General features: G+C 38.2%; 1 protein-coding gene across 1 annotated transcript in view; it reads right to left on the bottom strand.

Moving 5' to 3' along the window:
• Positions 1-362: 362 nt before the first annotated feature.
• The window catches only part of LOC119513657 (speckle type BTB/POZ protein), a 102,106-nt gene continuing 78,069 nt past the window's right edge, over positions 363-24,399 (bottom strand). Inside the window, 10 exon segments of the mRNA XM_037809049.1 lie at positions 363-1,507; positions 1,509-1,620; positions 2,931-3,073; positions 7,817-7,939; positions 8,447-8,502; positions 11,579-11,756; positions 18,202-18,329; positions 18,453-18,604; positions 20,458-20,579; positions 21,179-21,323. Coding sequence (XP_037664977.1) covers positions 1,475-1,507; positions 1,509-1,620; positions 2,931-3,073; positions 7,817-7,939; positions 8,447-8,502; positions 11,579-11,756; positions 18,202-18,329; positions 18,453-18,604; positions 20,458-20,579; positions 21,179-21,256 — 1,125 coding nt within the window. The 5' untranslated portion in view covers positions 21,257-21,323 and the 3' untranslated portion in view covers positions 363-1,474.

Raw genomic sequence — 24,399 nt, 5'->3', positions numbered from 1 at the left:
ATCCCTTTGATCTTTTTATCTTTAGTTAGGAGATGGGAGATCAGAGGTTGCCTCTTAAAAAACATAGGGTGCAGAAAAGCCCACTCCCATTATTTGCCTTGGCAGAGGTAGGGGCCGGATCCTTCCTTAGGATGTGGACTGTGAGGTACAAGAAGAAGGACAAGAGACTGGCAGGTGCTGGTAACTCATAAAGGAAATTTGAGATTATAGAGACTCCATAAATCTCTATTGCTTAGATATTTCAAACATAAATCTCTGCAAGTTGCAGGATCAAACTAGACCTTCAAAATCCCTTAAGCAAGGGACTCAGACCCAACAGACAAGCCAGGTGAGTGAAACAAAAGACCAGAGATACCACACAGTACAAAATAGTAATTATTTATATTTTCAAAAAGAAAAAAATTAACATTTGGAAGTTCTCCCCTGTAGGAAGAGGGGTTAATTGGAAGGAATAGGACTGGCTCCTATGCAGGTGGCAAGTCAGGTACAAACAGTTGAGCAATCTGGGCTAGGATTTTTTTCACACAGCATTTGAACAATAAAATTTCCTTTTCTTTCATCTTCTTTTTGTTCTGTTTTTGTTTTGTGTCTTTTTTTTTAGAAAAAAGAGGGAGGGAGGAAAAATAAAAGCAGAGAAAAATGCCAAAAAACATTTTCCACAATATCTAAAAACTGAGAACTATAGTTCTGGTCAAGACAGTATGAATTCTGGATAAATGATTTTTTTTTTCCAGTTTTCAAAACCAATAGATTTTTGCAAAAGTCACCACATCAGAATACTTGTCTTCTAGATCAAATAACTTCCTTCCCCCTTCGCTCTCACTTGTCATTTCTCATAAAAGGATAAAAGGATGTATTCTGTTCTTGCAAACAATAAGTGCTAACAAGAGAGCTCTTCTGGTAGTTGTATGGTGGTGAGGAGTTTTCACAAATATCCAAGTTTTAGCACAGTTGGAAACACTAAAATTTGTTTTTCTCAACATAAATATTACTTGGAATTCTCCACAAACTGATTTTTGAGAAATTCTGCAAAAATCCTTTCTTCTTTCCTTTGCTTTTCCCTTCTCTTAAAACTGTCCTTTTTTTTTTTTTTTCTTTTTGCTCCAGGCACCTGACGATTACTTCTGCTCAGTCAGATGCAGACAGGTTTCTCCAAGTACCACCACTGAGATGTCCTCGGGGCCAGCGCCTAAACTGAATCCCCACAGTATCAAACTCGGCCAGGCCAAAGGGAGCACAGTGACGCAGCAACAGGGTTTTCATTAGGTTGAACAGCCCCGAGTCCTGGGCCCTACCCTCCCCCCATTTCCCCAAGATACTTAGTGCTGTTTTAAAAGTCAGGTGCCATGATGCAGTCTCTTCCCCCCACAACAGAGTAAAAGCTCCACAGATTGCGCTGTCTACCTGGTGGTCAGTGGCAGCAACAGTGACTGCTGCTTCTGGAAAATAAACAAGTCTTACAACAGGCAGGATCTTAGGACTGCTTCAGGCGTTTGCGTGGGGGGCCCCAGAAAAGGGCACTGTGCTGAAGCCAGAGAGCGGTATGCCTCAGCCACCAAGTGGGGATGTGACACCACCATGGACTTCCACCCAGAGGTCTCCAAGACATCCGAAGCATGACTAGGAGAAATGTGGAGAAATGGGTTACAAAAGGGAGTGTGCAAATAATAAATTCAACAGCTACCTAGACAGCCTGTTTTTCCAGTATTTGGTTTAAAGGGGGTCAATGCAAGAAACACTCAGACAGGAACCTTAATATGCACAAGCATTTGCTTGTTAGACAACGTGCAGACTGGTGACGGGGTTGTGGCTATGGTAACTCGAAAACCGGGGCTCTGAGCCACTACACTCCCAAATTCAAAAGGTGGGTTGTTCCTCAGGGTCTTCTCTATATTGTCAAGGCTCTTTATATTCACTGGTGATGCCAATTAAAGAGAAAGAGCAAGGAATTTCTCAGTCAGACAGCTCTGAGCTTCTATCTGGCTTCTGCATTTACTAGTCCTGTAATCCCAGAGCAGATCACAGCCTGGGGCTTATTTAGTTATCAAAAAAGAGGGGATGATACACTACACTTCATTGAAAAAGCACCAAGCAAGTGCTCAGCACATAGTGAGTACTCAACAGGACTAATACTTACTGGTCTCCCCTTTTCTGCCTCAATTGGCAACTCCTTAGAAATAATCTTAGAAATAGAGTATATTATTCCTTCTCTTTGGGCATTTTCTGTGTTGGAAATTGTTTACTCATCTACCTGGCAATATCTTACTCTGTCTACCTCCAGAACTGCTGTCGTGAAGCCTTTGTAAAGTCTGCTTCTCCTCCTGGGTTTTCTACCTTTAGTACAGCATATTCTCCATCAGGCAAGGGAGTAGAAACATACCCACTGGGCACCCTCCCAACACTTCCAAATTATTTCAGAAGGTCATATGGTCAGGTCTTCTGTCACTTAAGATGAAGGAACAGATCTACTGGAATTAACCTTTCCTTCTTAAATCATATTTAACAACCTCATCTATTGATTATCCCAACTCTTTTCCCCATTCTATAATCTACTGTTAGATACATTTTACTAACTCATAAAAAACACACTTCTATTCTCCTAGAGATCTAAATGTCTTTCATTAAGCTAGTGAATGTGAAGTAAATATGTTATCATTTGGGGCACACAGCTTTTTCAGGCCAGCAAGTTACGATTTTCATCAATTCAGATCACTATGGGGAAATAAAACAATTCACTCATCAACAGGATTAGGTCCATGAAAGAAAAAACATTTTCCATACCATCAAACTGAAGGGAAAGATGAAAACGCTATACTCAACTACTAAAAGGTTAATGGAGCTACTTGCCTGTTTTACCAATTCAAAGTCTTTCTCAGTTTTCTAGCTATCCCAACTATCCTGAAAGAAGAACTTTGAAGATGCCAACTCACTAGTTGATGAAATCCACTGCCTGAGTTTTCAACTGATCTGCGCTGTGGAGATCAGCCAGGATAAGAATTTCTGCGGCGTTCTCCACGGAGAGGTTACTGCAGAGGGCATCCTCACACATGACCTTTAAACGTTCCAGGGCATACTGTAAAACACAAGCACGGCCATCCTCAAAGCAGGAATTGCTCTGGGCTGACCACTACACAACTTGTTTTCTTTAGCTGTACCATCATGTAATAACTGGATACCTGAACAGAACTGCACAGGCCAGGAAAAGGGTGCTACTGCAATTATAAAACCTAACTATATGCTGATGTGTTCACAGACATAGGGGACTGGTGGTTTGATGGGCTGAACCCTCTACCACGGGACTTGCTCTTGGAAAGACTGTTGCTGCAAAGGAGAGGCTAGGCCTGCCTATGATTGAGCCTAAGAGCCTCCTCCTGAATGCCTCTTTGTTGCTCAGATGTGGCCCTCTCTCTCTAAGTCAGCTTGGCAGGTAAAATCACTGCCTTCCCCTCTACATGGGATCTGACACCCAGGGGACTGAATCTCCCTGGCAGCGTGGAATACGACTCCTGGGGAGGAATCTAGACCTGGCATCATGGGATGGAGAACATCTTCTTGACCAAAAGGGGGAAGTGAAAGGAAATGAAATAAGCTTCAGTGGCTGAGAGATTCCAAAAGGAGCCTAGAGGTCACTCTGGTGGACACTCTTACACACAATATAGACAATACTTTTTAGGTTCTAATGAATTAGAATAGCTAGCAGTAAACACCTGAAACTATCAAACTACAACCAAGAACCCCTGAATCTTGAAGACAATTGTATAAAAATGTAGCTTATGAGGGGTGACAATGTGATTGGGAAAGCCACGTGACCACACTCCCCTTTGTCCAGTGTATGGATGGATGAGTAGACAAATGGGAGCAAAAAAAAAAAGGGCACCCAGTGTTCTTTTTTACTTTAATTGTTCTTTTATTCTTATTATTTTTATTCTTATTACTTTTGTGTGTGTGGTAATGAAAATGTTCAAAAATTAATTTTGGTGATGAACGCACAACTATATAATGGTATTATGAACAACTGAATGTATGCTTTGTATGACTGCATGGTACGTGAACATATCTCAATAAAATTGAATTTTAAAAAAATTTAACCGCATTTTAAAGGCTGGGTGTTCAAAGTTTGGGTTGAAGACAGCTAAAATAGCTTGGGTAGATGCTATTCAAATTCTAAACTACCTACAGAAACTCCGGGGCAATTACGGGGTCTATTTGTATCCCAAAGTTTACACTATCCTCTGACTACTGAAGTGTTTCTTAAACCATCACCACTCACTCTTTCTAGGTTTCAAATTTCAAATACATAACATAAAATTTGCCATTTTAATCAGTGGCATTATTTACATTTACAATGTTGTACTACCATTACCACCTCCACTACCAAAACTTTTTCATCACCTAAAACAGAAACTCTGTACCTATTAAGCAATAACTCCCCATTCCCCACAGAACCTGGTAACCCCTAATCTACTTTCTGTCTCCGTGATTTTGCTTATTCTAGATATTTCCTTTAAGTCATCTCTGCTTACTCTTACAATGAGGCATAACTCTGCTTCAAGTCAACAGGGAAATTACACTTTCAACTTCTGCAACCCTTTTATTTATAAAGAGCCAGACTAGGGAGAAGCACTGTTCTTATGTCAACCTTTTCTACTTAAGCATTGTCACCAGCTCAGGAGGATATTCCAACTGGCCCACAAGGCTGTGAAAAGGAGCCCTGTGGAGACTTTTACCAGCATTTCTGCCATTAGTTGCTCTTGAATGAGGGTCGACCAAAGGCCTCCTTTTAAATAGAAAAAGATAAATGGAGTCCTGTTTATCGGAGTTGAGGTTAAGATTTTCAGGGTATAAGGACAAAGAAGTAGAGGCTCCTGATTCAGTTTCAGTTTAAAAACTTCCTATTTTCCACTAAAAGGTCTAAATATTCTGGAAGTGGAGGGTTTGGGTTAATGCTGGGCACACCGATCTGGATGTTTGGTTTTGATATAGTTGTACTACTTGCTCTTTAATAAGAGACTATGAATTTACTAAGGAACTTCAGGGATAAGGAGGAAGAAAATAAAAGGAGGCAGAAAATGTCAATCAGTTCACAGGAGAATGGTTTGCTCCGAGGGTATCCATGGTCTTCTTAGGTCCCATCTTGAGGGCCTCAGAACTCAATGACAAAAGACCCTCCAGGCTGAGTCATGGCAATCAAACCAGGACAATTTTATTTTTATGAATTCTGGGTGAGGAGGCATTTCTTCTGGCACTCTGATCTCCTGAAGCAATAGGAGAGGTTTATTGATTTGGGTGCAGCTTTAATTTTTTACATTTGAGTAACTGGAAAACAGTTTCCATGGAAAATAGGAATGACACTAAACAAGCAAGAAATTAAGTTTCCATTCTTCTTTTAAAAGACTGAAAAAAGGCTGAATAAATGTTCGGTCTTTATATAGTACTACATAGAATATTCCTCTCATCCTTTCTCAATACATTCTTTTAAAAGGACTTTTCCTGTGAATAGCTCTAATCCCTACTGCGTAATTAGACAAAAGTAGCCATTCTTGTCTCTTGGGGGGACAAAGTTTTTTTCTTAATTATGCTTCTGAAAAACCTGCCTAATGGCAGTACTTACCCAAGAGATTGAAATAGTGTCTCCCAGGCCTGGCCAACATGTTTTGTTTTGTTTTTGGTCTAATTACACATGTTCCCCAAGAGACTGGAGAAGCTCAGAAGAAGCTGTTTCAACAGCATGGGTAAATTCTAGATGTTTAGATCTTTCCATGAAAGATACTCTGTTTTCCTAAGCTCACAAGGAGGTGTAAAGGTAAAAATGTTTTCAAACAGGCTTGGAGCAAAGATTGTCTAATGGGAAATACTGAATGGAATTTGAAAACACAACCCTCAGTTACTTCTCATTCATAAATTTAAAGCACTGACTGATTCAACTGCTTTCTCTTTTAAAAACTTAACACATTATACCGAAAATACCATCCTCAAAATGGTAATTCAGGCTGATCCCCATTACCTGGGCAATTAAGAATAGGACAGAGGCAGCTGATAAACAAGAATGAAAAATCAGGGACACAGAAGTCTAACCTTGGCTGTACCAGTGTGAGGATATACAATCCTTTGTCTAAAAACTGGGCCTTGTAAAACTACTCATCCTAAAGGATCTAGAAGATGAAGAAGATAAATGCCCAGTACATATAAACAAAAATAACAGCTTCACTGAAATCAAAGGGCAGTTGAGGCAGAAACATTCATAAACTTATGTTTATAAAAAGCAGGCATTAGGTTGTGTCTTTTACTTCCCCAGGGCTTGTATCTTCTTAAGTCTAAACTAAAGCAAGATTCCTCAGGTTAGAACTGAGGTAGACTGGAAGGATACGGAATGTTCACATTATTTAATTGTACTAACAAAGTCCTGAAAGGTGATTAAGAAGGATTTAGCTATCATTCTAATCCTCTTCATCAGTAGCACTAACTGCCCCATCCTCTACAAATAAACACACAATCTCCACCTGTAAAAAGAGGTCACAGGTGCTTCCTCCATCCTCAAGGGTGGAAAGAGAGGTGGAGGGAGAACATCCCCATGAGCAAATCCAGGGAAAGCTCTGGTGCCCTTAGGCCAGAGCCAACTTTTCCCTCAGATGGATGTTGCAGCATCATTGTGGGAAGAGGAGGCACTTCCGGAAGAGGACCATTTTCCTCACAGAATCTACTGCTGGCAGGGTTTAAACCCTTTCAACACCCTTGCCTCAAACAGCCTTTCTCCTACTCCCCACTTAGATAAGCTTCCACAAGGGCAAATACCAATCCAAACGGCAAAAGTCTGTCTGTCTTTCTCTCTTACACACACACACACAAACACACACACACTCACATAATTATGGGCGTGTTTCCAAGAGTTCTCCCTGATATACCCACGAACAAAAGCTTCCCAGCGTGTGTTTTGGGGAACACATTAATCCTGAGGTGAACCTTGAGAAAAAGGATTCTAGGGTTAACTAAACTGGAGAAATGCTATCATATTCCCTTTTAGAAAACTCACAGTGCACATTAACATATTAAAGTTTCTGAGAAATGAAGCAGTAAAACAGCAACACATACAAAAAAAAAACAAAACTTTTTTTGACTTGGTTAAACCTTTCCCATCAATCTAACACCTAATGATATTTCACCTTATTTTGGGTGCACTGGCCAATGTTTTAGATAAGCACCATATTTTCTTGATTCTAAGACTCACATTTTTATTTTCACACTCTAATGTTTCTGAAATGGAAATGGGCCTTATGAAGTATATACATTTACTGTGGTAGTATCTCTTTTTTCCCAAAAAGTTATTAAACAATCATCTTATGATTTTGAAGAAATATGGTGTATTTCAAGAACTACTTAGGAAAGAGCCGAAAACGCTAACCAGGATACTGGGTAAAAGATTATTCTCTTATTTACAAAGTTTAAATAAATTAATGAATTCAAGAACATTTTGCAAATTATAAAGCATGATCCAAATGTTAATATTAACAATTTTTTTATTTCACTGTGGTTAAATTTGAGATGGGGAAGAAAAGACAGGTAAACATCAAACTTATCCTTCTTTTCCTTAATAGTTAGGGTGACCACCTAATTTTCCAGCCAAAGCAGGACAAGTCAGAGAATAAAAAGGGTACTATAAATAATTATGTTGGAACAAGTATAAACCAGGATTGTCGTGACTAAACTAGGATAATATAGGCTCACCTTAACCCCCAATGCAACATAGAAGTCGGGTCATGAAACTGACAAGGCCATAATAACTCCTAGTCTTGTTAATATTTTTCTATTCTTATCTTACCTTGTCAGCAGCTGCCAGCAAATCATCAGCCATCTTGTCAAGGTTTGGAGCCTTTCCCGTGTAAATGAAGCACATCATTTCCTTAAAAACTTCAGGTTCCACATCATTGATTTCAACCCGATTCTATGACAGAAAAACTGAAAATGAGAAACATTTCAACAGAACAATATCCCTAAACTATTTTCAAGATTTTAAGCTCTGGTGAGCAGAGAAGCTTCTACCATTTAAAACCTAACTTGAATGGAAAATTTCTCTTTGCACTATTTGATTATAATAGCCTTTTCTCTCTTCATATGCACCACTTTTGTTTTCTCAAATACAACATCAAAACAGCTGTATCTTTGCTTTTCTCCTATCTCTTCCTGAGTTTTCTGAGTAGAAACACATTTCTACTACTCTCATCCAATACTGTTTGGATGACCCGCCTTGGAAGAAGAGAGCCTGCTTTACCTAGTCCACTTCCAGACCACCTCCCTCTACACTCAGGAGGTGTTTGTTCAGGGAACCAGACTCTACTTCAATAAAACAATAAGGAAAATATAATTAGGAAAAAAAATCTGCTGCCAAACTTCCAAATCATCTGAATCTAGTCATCTAGCTAAAAAGATGTGTGTCCATCCTATTACATACCTTTTTGCTCTCCTCCATTTCATGTTCAAACATGGCACTAAAAACTGGAGAACGAGCTAAAAAGTGAAAGGGGAAAATAAACAGATTAAGTTATCACATAGAAATCTCTTATTTTTTTTCTAGTTATGATGAAGTAATTTTTTTTTCCATCCCATTGCTACAGGAAGGAGTCTCAGTCTCAAATTACTACCAGATTTATAAAATTTCTTTCTTCTTCTATTATATGAGCAAATGAATAATTACAATGCTTAATGAGAAAAAGCACACAGTAGTTTCAAAACAATTTCCTATTTGCTTCATTCCAACCATTCATATTTCAAGGAAATTACTCAAATTACCTGTGTTGGATGACAATGCTATATCCTTCAGGGTAGATTTGGGGGTTCAAATGCAAGGTCCTTCCTGTCAGCAGAGTGTCCTAACACCTGGGCTTTTGCCTGGAATACTGATACCATGCTTTCTCTACTTTCAGGGACCACACAGCAAGGCGGTCAGGAACTGAACTCAGAAGCATTCATTAACGAGACGAACTGATTGCTCATTTTTGGCAGGCTGACTGTTCCTCTAAGCAATGCATTCTCAATGGAGGTATCACCTCCAAAGGGGCAACAAAAAGTTGTAGATATTACCATGGCTTGTGGTCCTCCAAAGCGCAACCTTACCTGACAAAGTCTTACTCCTTAATATTTAATTTCTCTCATTAGGGAGAACTGAAATTGTTTTACTCCTCGGGGTGGGGGGCAATAAGGAAAATGGTTGAGAAACACTGCTCTAAAGCCAGGCCCACTGTCTAATGAACACTAGGAAAAATAAGTAAACTTAATTTTAACCATGAAAGTAGTAAAATGGGTAGGAACTAAAATGTTTCCATGTTGTCCAATACATCAGGAGTTTTGGTGAAAGCTGTGACTTCTGACTACCAAGACTACTTAAGAACGGAGGAACAGATGGAACATGCAACAGGGGTTTGAAGTGAAAGGGAACTGGGATTTTGGGCCTATAGTTTATCTGAGAAAGAACTCTTTTACCTCTGCCATTTTCTAACCATACAATCTTGGGCAAATCACTTAACCCTCTGAGCCTTGATATTTTAATCTATACCAATAGGATATTAGTTCTCATTGTTCTTATCTCAGAAGGGTTACAGACTATGAAGTACTAAATGAATATATTACAGAAGTTGAAGCCTAAAGAGCTGATGTCTTAAAAAAGAGAGAGAAGGGTCCAAAGCAGCAGATATGTCTTAGGAGGTCATCAGTGGAAAGACAGGTGTTGATGCCAAGGGAATAAATAAAATCACCCAGGGAGAATACATAAAGTTAAAAAAGAACTAAAGCAGAGCTTCAGGGAACACCAATGTTTAAAGAGATAAGTGAAGATGGAGGTCACACATTAGAAGTCACCAGAAAACCAGGAAGGAGAAAACCATGAGACACATCAAGTAATATATGAATTAAATAGTCCCTCAAATTTGAGAACTAGTAGGTCACATTAACTTTAGAAAATGGCTTTAGTGGCAATGGAGCTAAACTGAGGATAAGTGGGAGGCAGTAGAGACTGAATTTGCTAACTCCAGGAACTTAGCTCTGAAAGAAAAGAACTACAGGAAGAAGCTTGAGCCTGTTTATTGGCTGTGGGTAGAGGCAGTAAGAAAAAGAGAGATGCTGAAGACACTAGATAACAAGGGTGTTATGGGCCAAATTGTGTCCCCCCAAAAGACATGTTCAAATCCTAATGCCTGGCCCCATGAATGTGACTTTATTTGGAAACAGTGTCTTTAAAGGTGTTATTAGTTAAGATGAGGCCAAACTGGTTTAGGGTGGGCCATAATCCAATATGATGGTGTCCTTATAAGAAGGGTAGAACCAGACAGAGAGACAGGGATAGGGGAAAATGCCAAATGATGACTGAGGCAGAGAATGTCAGAAGCCAGGAGAGAGGATCATAACAGATCTCTACAGATGTCTAAGAAAATATGGCCTTTCCAACCCCTTGGTTTTGGATTTTTAGCCTCCAGAGCTGTAAGATGAAAAATTTCTGTTGTTTTAAGCCACCAGTTTGTGGTACTGTTTTAGGGCAGTCCCAGGAAACAAAAACAAAGGATATAAAGAACACCTCCTCCACTGGGAATACAGGAAAAATGCAGTTAAGGAGAGAGGCAAGAGGGAGTTCCTACAGAAGGGACTCTATTTTCTCTTGTTAGTAATAGGCAAAGTCATCTTTTATCAGTTGGAGACAGGAGGTTAAAGGAGAGTAGTAAAGATGTGAAATATCTATTGTAGAGAAAAAGAAAAGTAGATGACTATATATCTGTAAAAACCACTGAGGGCCTAGCTAAGTATGGAGACACTAACCTAGAGAATTAATGATTTCCTTTAGCATTACATAGTAGCACCTGGTCAGAGGAAACAGAAAAATGGTTAGATTGAGCCAGATTGGGTTTTGCTAGGTGTGTATGTTAGAATGAGTGAGCTGAGGGTCTTGGTAAGAAATCTGTTGCCCTGAAGGTTCATGTGGTCTCTTCTTAAGTCTTATGGTCTGCACAGAAGCTTGTGGCTGACAGCTATCCTTTCACCTACGGTAAAGTCAACTCTCCTTCATCGGTTCCTCTTTTCTGGGTCAGTCCTTTGATCTTAAAGACAGAGGGCCTACTAGAGCAAGACCTGATCCTCAACATCAGTGACTACATTCTCATTCTTCTAGTATATTTGTGCTCTAGAGAGGGCCAAGACTTCCAGGGCTGGGGAGTTAGCTAGATGATAGTTTAGCCCTTAATCCAGATTCTTCTCCATCTATATTCCAAACCCCTGTCTAGAGGCTGGAGTACGTGTCCTAATTCCTGCTCTAGGCCAGTGATTTGACACCTACTCTCTAGGTGCAAAGGCATTCAATACTACATCATCATCCATTACCTGAAAACAGCAGCTTAGTCCACCATAGAGAGGAAAAATGGAAGTACCATTTTTATGGAGAGTAGCCTTTTTGATCATGGAAACTAATGTCACCAAATATAAAAATGTATTTAATTGTAGTTTTTTTTTTTGCAGCTGAGTTTTAAAAAATTGAAGTTATTCAAAAGGTGACTCTGCAGCCACTTTGTCTCTCCTTTGCACCCCGTGAATAAATACTAACCTGCTAAAATAGCTTTGTGAGCCTGGAATTCCTGGCCAGCAACACACAAACAGCAGTCTGTGAACCGGGAATTCTCCCATAGTCCTCCTAACTCATCTGCCAACCGGCATTCAGGGACTTTCACCATATTCATGGTATTTTGGCCAGAAATGTTGACAGAGTCCTGCACCACACTCACCTGTGAAAGACAAGGAAACAAAGACCAAAGCTTTTGTTACCAGAAATTTTCTTCCCAGCAGGAGGAAAGATGAAAGGCTTTATACTTGACTTTTATGCCATTGCTATACTACATTCAGATACTTACGTTAGTCATAGTCTCTTGAAACCAGCTCCACAGATCAAGGCTTTATCCTCTGAATCAAGTAATTTCCAATCTATCATGACCATACTTATTTTATACCACCACAGGACAGTGGGGAGAGAACCCCACAAACCACTTCTCCTTCAGTTTCTAATAAGCTCTACCTCCCTTGCCCTGCAAAGCTGGGCAGAGAAGCCCTTAGAAAACAACTGACAGAAACAAATGTTAAACTTCACATATTTACCCTACTCTGCCTTAAAAAAAATAAAAGGCTAAATACAAAGAACTTCCATAGAAACCACCATTTAAATTAAACTCTAGAGAAGTAACAAGCCTAAAAGAACTTCACTTATTTCAGTTAGGTCTGGAACACAATAAAGTTCAGCTTCTATAGCCTCTAGTGAATCAATGGCACGTCCTCAAAAATGTTAATTTAATGAACATGACACTACTTACCCACAACCAGTAAGGACTGGGCTTGGAAGATCTTTCCAGTAGTGATAACTTGGTGGGTATCCCACACCATTTACACACTTAGGCATGTATGACAATGATATACAACATGGCTGGCTGCAGCTAGACACGCACTTATACTTTTGGAACAGAATGATGACAACAGTTTTACAGAGGAATCCAACTTCTTGCTATAGCTTCAGCAGCATCATGTTTTAACCAGTTGCATAAATCATATAAGATTATAAAATGTAAGTTACCAAACTGAACATATAACTCTGCAGGTTAATCCTCTGCCAACAACCATTATTCTTCAACTCCTACGCATCTTATAAGATGAGAATTGTTTAAATCAAAGCAGAACTCACAAACTTTGAGAAACAACTCCCCGCTCTTGCTATTGCAAAGAGTTAGTAAGAAAGACAGTCAAGGAACATCTGAAATGACCCAAATTTCTTCTGGTCTTCAAGATGCAATCATCCTTTAAACGCAGTCATAAACCCGGAAGCAAAGTGAATGCCCCATCCAAATAACCTGTAGTTCCTTTTGTGCAGGAGTGAGATATTTATCAACAGGTCAGAAAATTTATTCATTTGTTTAATACTAGCCATTATCGTCTTGAGTAATGAAACAGCCAAGTTAATCAATTATGAATGTGCTTATTAGCATTACTAGCACATTTATCAAAGCAAGATTACGTTATTTGATAGCCCAGGACCTGGCACAAACCATCCAAGAGAGATTCCCTCTTGACCTGGGTAAGATCTTTAATTTGGATCACTTTCTCATGTTAACAACCTCACTTCTGTGACATAATATTAAAACCAAAGGTAGAAGTTGCCTATTTCTGGTTATACCTTCAAAACGCCGATTAAAAAATAAAAAATGGAAAAGACCAACTAAATCCCATTTCCTCATAGGGAAAGGCAGGAATCTCCTGGGATGGACAAGGAAGGGAATAGAGAATGCTTCTGGCACTGGGTTCCTAGCTTGATTTAAACCAGGTTGACAGGAACCCAAGTCATTAACACTTGACGGCAATTTAGTAGACTGGATAAAATGAATTGGCAAGAGCTAAGCTGAATGCCACATAATCAAATTATGGTTACCACTGGACCCTCTGCTGGAAAGAAGTACACTTGGTAATGAGAAGGGCCCAAAGACTGTGCCTCCTCTCAGTGGTGTAATTCCTCTTCCTAGATACAGACAGGAACAGAACAGGATGGAGAACGTAGCTTTACTGTCTGAGCCAGGCTTGTTCTGTAGATACATAGATGCCTGGAGTCCCCAGAGCTCTGAATGTCTGGCACCTCTTACCAACATTAAATACGCTTAATTAAAAATAAATTTTAAATGGCATTCACAAATGTGTCTTCAGAGCCCAAACTTTTAACTTAGAAAGGGATTGTTTTCCTTTGCAAATGATGACGCAAAATGAGAACAGTTTGAGAAAAACTAAAGATTTTTTTTTAATGCCTATAAAGCTGACTATGGAGACTCATTCAGAACTGCAGCTGTGAAAATGATGTGACTGTGACATTTATGTCATCTTATAAATGCATGAAAATGTCTCAGGAAGGCTATATAACCCCCTAAATTTCAAATTATAGAAGAGGTTCTACTTTTAAAGTCAATTTCTTTTCTTAAAATTCCTTTTTGTGTTTAAAGTCAATTCCTTTTCAATAAAGACTAGAGAGTGTGCCAATACTTGTACATTTTTTCTAAATATAAAGTCAAAATAAAACCAATGGAAATACATTTTTTAACTTCTATGTAATTAGAACAATTAAGAAACAAAAATAAACACTGCATGTAGACTATTTATAGCAGCACTGTTTCTAACAGCAAAAGACTTGCTCATCAACAGGAGAATGAATAAAGAATTATCATATACTCACACAACAGACTACTATACAGTAAGTCTGTATAGTATATAACTATAACATAGATTAGAAACATATAACATAGATTAGAAACATAATGTGAAAAAAGCAAGTCCCAGATGACTACTTATAGCATGGCAACATTTTTATAAAGCTCATGGTATGCAAACAATAAATAAGGGAATGATGACAATAAATAAGGGAATGATAACATAAAATTCAAAATGGCCATTTATTATCCTCTGAATGGCGGAGATAACAGGTCTAAGGGATAAGGAAGAAGATATATATATATATAGATAGATAGATATAGATACAGATATAGATGATATAGATATAGATATGTATGTATGCTAGTTTCAAGTTATTGGTAATATTCCTATTCTTGGACTGGGTGGTAAGTTTACAACATCATCATGCTTTATAACCTCCAATAACATTATATATTAAATTGTTATTTTTGTAGGCCAAGAATAATCAAATATTGGCATTTTCATACAATTTAACCTAATACATCCAAATAATCCATAAAAAAAGATAGAAAGGAAAAAATGAATAGACCCATGTATTTAAAATTTGGCAAAAACACATATCCCAGGCTATGAAGGGACAATCTATGTTTGAGGAGGGAAGGGATGTTTTAAAATAGTTAACTAGTGGCTGGAAACAGGGTATGTCATATTTCAACTTTAATTTTACCACCACAAAGAGGTACTGGACTTTTCTACCTGTCAAAGGCATATTCAGTGAAGGAGGAATATATGCATCTTCATTGCCAAGAGCTGCATGTTTTTGATATAAATAATTGGAGCAAAGGGTCAACAGAAGCAGACACATTTAGTGAACATATTCTGTGATCCAAATTATTAAGGAGAAAATTAAAAGTGTAATTTAAACATGCTTTCATATTTCCCTCTCTCATTTTGAAAGCAGATCCTCTTACAAGAAAACTTTGTAGAGCCCGGGCTTCCTTGGGTGTTTGGCATTTAGTTCTACTGAGTGTAATGGAGCAGACTAGAGATGGACAAGGGGGAGCCAACATGGCCTTGACACTAATTTGCTGCACAATGTTAGGAAAAATTACTTGAAAAATTACTTGACCTCTCGGCAACATAAAGGTAAGAGAACTAACCTAACTTAAAGGATTGTGGTAAGGAACAATTCATGGAAAGCTTTGAAAATGCTTCCAAATATGTTAACTCAGTAATATTAACTTGGGAAAATGCCACATTTCCTAAGTCAGACCAAAACATCACCAATTTCTTTTAGCACTGAGAATTGAAAGTGAACCCAGCATGGCACATTATAAACAAGACCACCCATTTGGTATTTTCAAAGTTTGCAATCCAATTTCATTTAAAGATTCATTAACAGGAATACCACTGAAATAAAGTCCAAACACAAAAATGTGTAATTCTCAGCCTTTCACCTTAGAATTCCCTCTTGTAGCCTCTAGGAACAGCAAAACAAACAAACAAACAAACAAACAAACAAACAAACAACAACAACAAAAAAAACCATGAAGCAACTATATTTATTGCATCAGGAAAGGACAGAAGAGCCTGAGCTAAAAGCTAAGTGAGGAATGGAGCAGCAGGGTCACTCATAACCTAAATTTATACATGGACCTCAATTTCATAAAAGTCTCTAAATAACAAGATACTAAGTGAACCAATAATAAAAAATAAATATGAATAAAATAAATTTGTTTATAAACATTCCATTGATAGAAAGAAACAACAATCAAAAGGGATAGAATTTGCACCAAAGGATGATCTAGCTATTAAAAGTGCTAAGAACTTAGATGATCTACAGACATTTTTAAAACCCACACATCCAATACACACCCCACGGAACCGTCTTGCAGTGCTGTATGCTACTAAGTCCACAGAGATTCTTGGAACAGAAATGAGTCTCACTAGGCACAAGCCCAAGTATGAGAAGCAACACTCAGCACCTGTGGCCAACAGAGAAGTGTGAGAGGAACAGATGGCACACCTGGTTTGATGGTAAAAAACCGATGGCATCAGCAGAACCTAGCAGACGTTTCCCTGTTCAACATCTCCTCATTTCCAAAGTGTCATCTCACTTCCTTTCTAAGTCAGTAAGGCAAATCTAAACTTAACCACAGGACTTCTGAGAGAATCTCACATGGGGAAGCAGAGGCAGAGAGAACTGGAACTCGGCCTTGGACTTAAACTGAGGATAAGAGATTGCCAAGGCAGGGGCAGGCCAATTGGTTTCCAAATCAAGAATGTCATTACAGAGGTTGGGGTAGCTGGAATAAATTTGGGGAGAAGCATAAGAAAGGGCTGAACCCACTGTGGACTTGAAATGCTGCAATAAAGGTCATATATATATATATATATATATATATATATATATATATATATATAAATATATAAATATAGATAAATAGGTAGATAGCATTGCCTAAAATAGCTGATGCAAAAAGGGGAGGGGGTAGAGGCAATATTTAGAGAAGATATATCTTCCTTCAGAGAATAGTTTAAATATTGGCTTTCACTTCCAAGAGCAATTAGTATTTTCCACTATTTTTAAAGTCTTTTTGAAATAGAGGTCTCGAAGACAGGTGAAGATTAAAACTGATGGTCTGAGCTGACTTTTATATTACATCTAACCTCACACTAAACCACTTAATTATTCCTCATTTCTTTACTCAGGCAACTAATTATGATCTGTGACCATTTGGACGTATATGAATTCAAATTTCAAGTTCATCAGCTATAAAACAACTGTATTTAATACATAAATATGTATTTATGTAGATGGTATCACTCTAGTGCTTCCTTCTTTTACTTAGCAATTAAAAAGGAAAGGAGGTAGTTATTAAACAAACCATATTTTATGCATCCAGTATGGTATTTTAATAACAAGCCATGCTTCAAAATTTTCTAATCATTGGCACCTATTCTGCTAAAATACTCCATAAGCTGTGACTCAGAAAAGAAGCCAGCTACTGCCAGCCAGGCCTCTTCTGCAAAACAGCAAGATTCCTAAGGTATACCCTTCCCTGCTGCACAGGTAATAACGTGCTTTTGGAACTGTCACTAACTCACCATGTGAGACTACTACCTGTCAGAGCATACTCTTCACTGGTAGCTGGGGAACTAGCCTGCACTGTCCCTCATGAACATACAGCGGTTATTCTCATTAAGTGGTGCTGCTCAGAAGTGGTTCCCTGATCATACGATATATGGGGAACACTAACGTCCCAGTTTGCTGGAGGGTTTATTCATTTATTACACTGTAAACTTACAAGTATTTATAAATGTATTGATAACAGCATGAAATGACTAAATATACACTCATTAAAGAAACTCCCAACCTACTTTCAGTTCGGGAGTTTTACCTCAAGGGTTTTCCAGTAAGCCTGGGAAAGATCTTGGCTCATTGGTAAGAGAACTACAGTTAGAGAATGTTACTAGCCTTAACCCCAGAAAAAAAATGGTCTCATCTTCCTATTTCACAATTACTCCAGTAAGACAAACCGTATGCTCTCAACTCCTTTTAACAGTAACCTAGTTCAAAGAGCAGAAAAGGAAAGTGATCCATAGTCAAACACATGTGGACTTTATACTAAAGGAGGAGCCAGAAGGTTTAAGGAATAAACAGACATATCTAATTTATGACCATTCTCCTCAGCCTGAGGTGACAGCCCTTCTAAATGCTACCTGAAAAAAACCCACAGTGAAAAAGCCAGAATCCTGACCCAAGCATCTCAACATTCACACATATCAAGATTGCATATGATCTTTGTTTTTAAGAAGAGTAACAAGTAGAAAGCTGAGATGTCCAACGATCTTTAAATCATGAGGCAGTTTTCAGTCACATAAATATGTTTGTAAAGCACCACCCCACTTGGGAATTTTTCTCACTCTCCATGTCTAATACAATACCATTAAGTGTATCAATACCCATCAGGTCTGGGAATTGCTAGTCTCACAGTAGGTAAAAAGACTCACCTCACAGAACAGGGTAAGCTTGTCATCAGGGAGAAGCCCGTTGGCCTCATCCAAGAGAAAATCTCTACGGATGAATTTTTTGAATCCCCAGTCTTTGCCTTGCACAAACCTATAGGCCCGCTGACTCTCTGAGGTGAAAAAAGAAAAGTCATATTTAGGGTTAGTCAAAAACCAGATCAAATCTACAGCTTGTCAGTGTATGAAATTATTGGATACGAAAATAAAGAGCCAACAAAGAGGAGAAAATTTACCCATAGCTTTGGTTTCCTCTCCCTTGGCATTCAGGATGGAGAATTTGAATTTTGCCCGAACTTCACTCTTTGGACAGCTGACCAGTAACAGGTAAAGTGAAAGATAATCTTTACTTTCTTCATCTAGCCCTTTTGGGTTTACTCGCAAACACCTGCCAACAACAGACAAGGGAAAAAAGTGTGTTAAAAGCATCCATGCTTTATAGGCTCATGAAATAAAACGACAGACATCAGAATCACCAGAAGAAATGTTTTTTAAAAAATCCCAGGCCCCCACAAAAAGATTCTGATTCAGTACAATAACCTCTTGGGAACCACTTTTGTAGAGGAAGCTGGGTTACCTTTTAAAAAGTAAACGACAAAAAAGAGGCATTCTAGAATCTGACAACACATCCCTTAAATTTCTGCCTCTTTCCTCATAATCTCCCAAATCACTCTCTCCCTCCCCCATCAAAATATTTTAAAATGTGGTCTAGTCTTGCTCTATTTTAATCCTCAATCTCAGGGAAGGCAGCCTAAATTTTGTTGGGACTTTGGAGAAACCATGGGGAAAAAAAAATCGCAGAGATCCCTTTAATATAACCTTGGGAGACAAAAGAATTCTAGAGAAATATGTGAACAGTACACAATCTTTTACAGAATATACCAGTCTGGCCATAACACTGCAAGATTAAAATAAAGGAGGAAGTAGGGAGGAGGAACAGACAAAGGTAAACTCCCATCACACAAGACAGAGTTCCAAACTAGGCTTCTAAATAGGGTTAGAGATGCCAATCTGTTACCAATGAATCAAAACAAAATTCAGACAGAATGTAATAGGTTCAACTGAGTAAACTGTAAATGTCATTAACTGAACTACATGTGGTTCAGTCATTGCTTGTACCACATATAATACATAAGCTATCTGTATCCAAAAGCCCTGCCAGCGTATGGCACCTCTCAAACAGGTGGTCCAACCCAGTGCCTCTCTCGAGAGTACATGTGCTCCTACAGCACTATACACTGTGCTAAGGATGTAGATTTAAACACAATGCCTATAAATACGCATGTCTCTCAACTTCTAGTAGTACATTGCTTAATGTACATAGGCAAACAAATACTGAATGAATGAATGAACAATTTTTCAGTGGGTTATCAGAGGTCAAAAACTGGTTTTCCACAGACATGCTTTTTGACCCTTGCAGTGGGCACATGATTAACTATCTCCTTAACTACCTGCTCCTCCTCCTCCTCAAGAAGACACATGGTTTGAATGGAATTGACCTCCATTTCCAAATTGCATTCCCCTTGCCACACGGATTAATTCAGGGATTAGTCCAGAACTAAACCAATCAATGTGTATATGACATATCTATCCTTGGGCCACAGTTAGCTCAGAGAAACTTTTGTTGGATGGTAATGGATTATACCCATTGTTACCGCCAGCCATTCTTCGATCAAAAAGTAAACTAGACTTGAGATATCAAGCTGAGAGGAATGGGTTTCTTAATCTAACCACTAGGTTGCTAGATCAAACTACCTTCAAATCCATCCTACATCCTGGTCATTCCAGTTAAATGAGCAAATAAATCCCCTTTACAGTCAAGTTTTTATGTTAAAATCCAAATTTCTTGAAAAATCAGAAAATCTGGCAATGGTGAGCTTTTATTCATGCATAATCAGCTGGAGTTGACTAGCCACCACCCCCGTTAGGAGGACACACATTTGCCAGTTTGCCGAGTAATCACCACTCTTACCACTTATGGATATCATTTACAACACTGGCCCTCTTTATTCATTTATAGCCATTTGTATTTGCTAATCCCAGATGTACTCATTGAATTAATTCAACAAATATTTATATTTGCACCTTGCACCTATTATGTGCCAGGAACCAGGGAATACAGTAAGAATAAAACAAAGTCCCTGCCTTCACGAAGCTTACATTTTAGTATGTGTCCTGTAAAACCAAGCAAAACAGGCAACTTTTAGAAAGATTTTTACAGCTATATGTATTCTTCCTCACCATTTCAATTTATCATTGGCTCCTGATGAAAAGGTTGAACTTTTAATGACTTCACCCATTTCCTCCCGGCAAAAACTAAAGTTATTGATGGTCCACATGTAGGAGAATTTTACTACCTTGATCTGTTGAGAGAAAACCAGGAAGCAATTAAATAGTAAGTGGGCAACCAAACAAAAAAAAAAAAAAAGCTGAAGGTCAGATAATCATTTCCCATCCCTCCCTCTTCATGATTCTGATAGGAAGACAGCACTATTTGGCTAGTATGGAGGTCAACTTCTTCTCGTCTCAGTCCCTTGTCCACATGTTATGAAATCTCACTCTGACCAGCTGCTTTCATAACTTTTCTCGGCTTCCTGAAACACTGGATAGCAAGTGAGAAAAGCATAGACATGGTTGGGAAAGCAGATATAAAACTATACCTAAAATTAGCCTCTCGGCTCAGAGCAGTGTTTGACAATTGAGATGTTGATGCCACTGCCTAGGGCTGCATATCTCAAATTTGTTTCCCCTCCACTCACCCAACAGAGAAACCTTAGAACACATTTCCATCAAGGGGGATGTAAGAGGATCTAGTTTCCAGGACTCGCCCTTTCAACCTTCATTGAAAACTATGGCCTAAAGTACGTTACCTATCTGCTATTTGGAAAAAGAAATCCATACTCTTTTTGACCACCAAATCCTCCCAAGATGCAAGATTTATAGGGTGAAAATATGAACTTACTTGTGTGTAGCACCAGCTCTCTGCTACAGGGCCACTTGACATTTCTGCCGGAGGTGGAGGACTTGGAACCCTTGACATCGCCAGTTTGAAGGTTAACCGAGATTTCCAAAGTCAGGGGGGCAAAGATCTCTATTCTCTCTTCACCCTAGTCAGATGCAAGAAGCAAGAGGACTTTATTAGATTGATGGTGTACTATCCTACTAGACATTGTCTCCAGTTTGGAATGCTCTATCCTGATCAAACAGCTCCTTAGCAATGAGGTCACAAATTTAAATGTTACCTGACAGAAGATCACCTAATCTAAAGAAGTCTCCTAGTCACAATTTTATCATTCTATTTTAATTCTCTGCACAATACTTAAATACCTTAACCAAATAAATTTACACAAAAGGCATATAAATCACATCTATGAAAAGACTGCCTGAAGAGGGGACAGCAAAGTTAACACCAGCCACATCCTTGCCACTGGCCCCTTCCCTTGGGGTACAAATATTCCACTCCTAAGGGAGAATAACCTAAGAGTATTCTAGCTACTGCTTAATCTTCTGCACTTCACTGCCAACATTAAGAGTAGTCTTATATTCCTAAACCCCCTGCTATCTGCTCTCTTAAGGCCAACATTTATGCCTTTCTTAGATGTGTTCATTTCTCTGCAGCTTTAGAGATCTGTCACGTTTACAATATGGTACCACCTGATATTCCAGATTCTTCTTGCTCTCTCTGGTTTTCTGACCCTCTCAACCTCTTTCACCGGATTCTCTTCCTCTACTGTTGTTCCTCAATCATTGTCTCAATCTACATTCTCTTTCATGGCAATCTGATCCATCTCAACAGCATCTCAATGTCTGTTTTTATACATATGTTTCCCAAATTTCTCTAACTCTGACCCCCTTCGTAAGCCTCAGACCATTTTCAAATAACTCTTATACTTCTCAACAGGGTCTCCCAGTAGCAAATCAAATCCAACTCAAAATTCTCCCCTCCAAGCCTTTCAAAAAACAAAAGCCACTCAAAAAAGTGAATGTGTATATAATTAAATTTTAAACAACATAAATAAAGCCAAAAGACAAAATGAAAAAAAAAATGCTTATAATATATAACAACAAAGGGATGACAAACTGAAATTTTTACCTGAGTCCTGTGATCCTGGAAAATAAGGAAGGTTATGAAACACCCCCACCCTCTGTATTTCAGAAAATGGATTACTGCAAAGAACCACTTTTCCCCATATGACTTAGATAAGACTCAGGAATGCCTCTCTTGTTTACCTGTGGTAAAGCTGGATGTAGAACCTCCTCATTCTCATTCTTTGCCTCATAAATGATTAGCTGAACTACTTGTCTCCATTGATCAATCTGATCAAAATGCTTGTTAACCACATATTGGTGAAGCTTCTCTCCTTCCTCCAGACCCCTGAACTTTAAGGGTGCCTCCCAGAGAATAGGCTATCTCAGCATAAAATATTCTCAGCTCTCTATCTGATCACACCAACCTTTCACCCCATTTCCCTTCACCCAGTTCCTTCCTCTCTATAAAAGAAAAACCCTTTTGCCTAACTCTTGAGATGCTTGCAGACCTTATGGTCAGAGTGTTCCACCTATTGCAATTAGTTCCCTCCCTCTATTGCAATAGCCCCTTTCCCCCTTAAAATAATCCTTTCTAATAAAGTCTCTCCTTACCAAGTTCAAATTTGTTTTTTTCTTTTTTACTTGACAGGGATAATTTTTTCACAGGGATAATTTTAATAATATATAAATTGATAGACTGTTCTCATAAAATCAGTAAGAAAAAAAGCCCAACAACTTTATACAAATGTTTACAAAATAGGAAATATATTTATATAAATAGCTCTTAAATATTTCATGCCTATCAGTAAGAAAAAAAAAAACCGTGAGTGGAGAAATGGGAACTCTCCTATACTGCTGGTGAGACTGTAAATTAGTGAGCATAGTTTAGATAGAAATTTGGCCATATCTAAAATTAAAAATATGCATACCCTAAGAATTCATAAATCCACTTTTAACTATATATGTACTAAACAGTGGTTCTCAAAATGTAGCATGCATCAAAAACATCTGTTCAACAGATTGGTGTCCCTCACTCCCAGAGTTTTTGATTCAGTTATCTGGCCTGGGGCACAGAATTTGCATTTCTCCCAAGTGATCCTGATTCTGCTGATCTAGGAACCATACTTTGAGAACCACAGCCCTAGAGAAACTCCACACATGGGACAAGAAGACATAAACTAAAAATCCACTAGTAGGGAAATAGATATCTAAATTGGGTCACTTCCATATAATGGAAAACTGTACTTTGGGATTTAAAATTAATGAACTAGATCTATAACAACATGGACATCAAAGACAATGCTAATGAAAAAAAGTTTTGGAATGTCATATACATTATTTATGCAAATTTAAGATTAATGTATTACTAACAGATATGCAGAAGAAAAAAACATGACAGGCCATGTATCAGATTCATGACAGGAAAAAGAGGGAAAAGAATGAGACTAGGAAAGAATATGATACTTTAATTTTCTTTCTCTTTAAAATAAGGATGATCTGAGGCAAATATGACAATACAAATGTCTGTTAGTTTGGGATGATAGCTACTTGAGCATATTCTATTCTTAGTACTCTTCTGCATTATGTTTTACTATATTATATAAGTTGTAGGAATAGTGTAAGGATGTGTTCCATTATATTACTTATTAATTGGTTTATAAAGTCCAAAACAGGAATTTCTTTCCTGAAAGCCTGGTTTGTCTTAACTTGGTGGACAATATGAACTTACAACTGTCATGTTTCCCTCTTTGCTCAGTTACTTACTTACTAGGAAGCCCTGAGACAAAACTATAGGCTCATATGCTCATTCTATAATGGTTTTGCTATTTTCTTAACTTCATTTTTCCCTGTGCTATAATTCCCTCAACTGTTTATTTTACTCTTTTATATGTTAAGTATTTTTGGAAGCTGCCTCGAATCCTTTGTACAAGGAAGTATAAGCAAATAACAACAAAATCACTCAAAATATTAATTCAACTTACATCATAAGCAAGGGGATTAATAAGACATAGTTACACCCTCAGAGACAATACTATTAATAAACGGAATTAAATGTTCCCACTGATCATAAACACTATCCCCACCAGCTTTGACAATTACATGTCATGTAATCACAGAAGATTATACATGAATGCTATTTCCCTTAAGCTAGCA

Source organism: Choloepus didactylus, chromosome 18 (assembly GCF_015220235.1).
Source record: "Choloepus didactylus isolate mChoDid1 chromosome 18, mChoDid1.pri, whole genome shotgun sequence".
NCBI classification, from domain to species: Eukaryota; Metazoa; Chordata; class Mammalia; order Pilosa; family Megalonychidae; genus Choloepus; species Choloepus didactylus.
The sequence above is the reverse complement of the archived record's forward strand: the minus strand, read 5'-3'. Positions and strand labels throughout refer to the sequence as shown.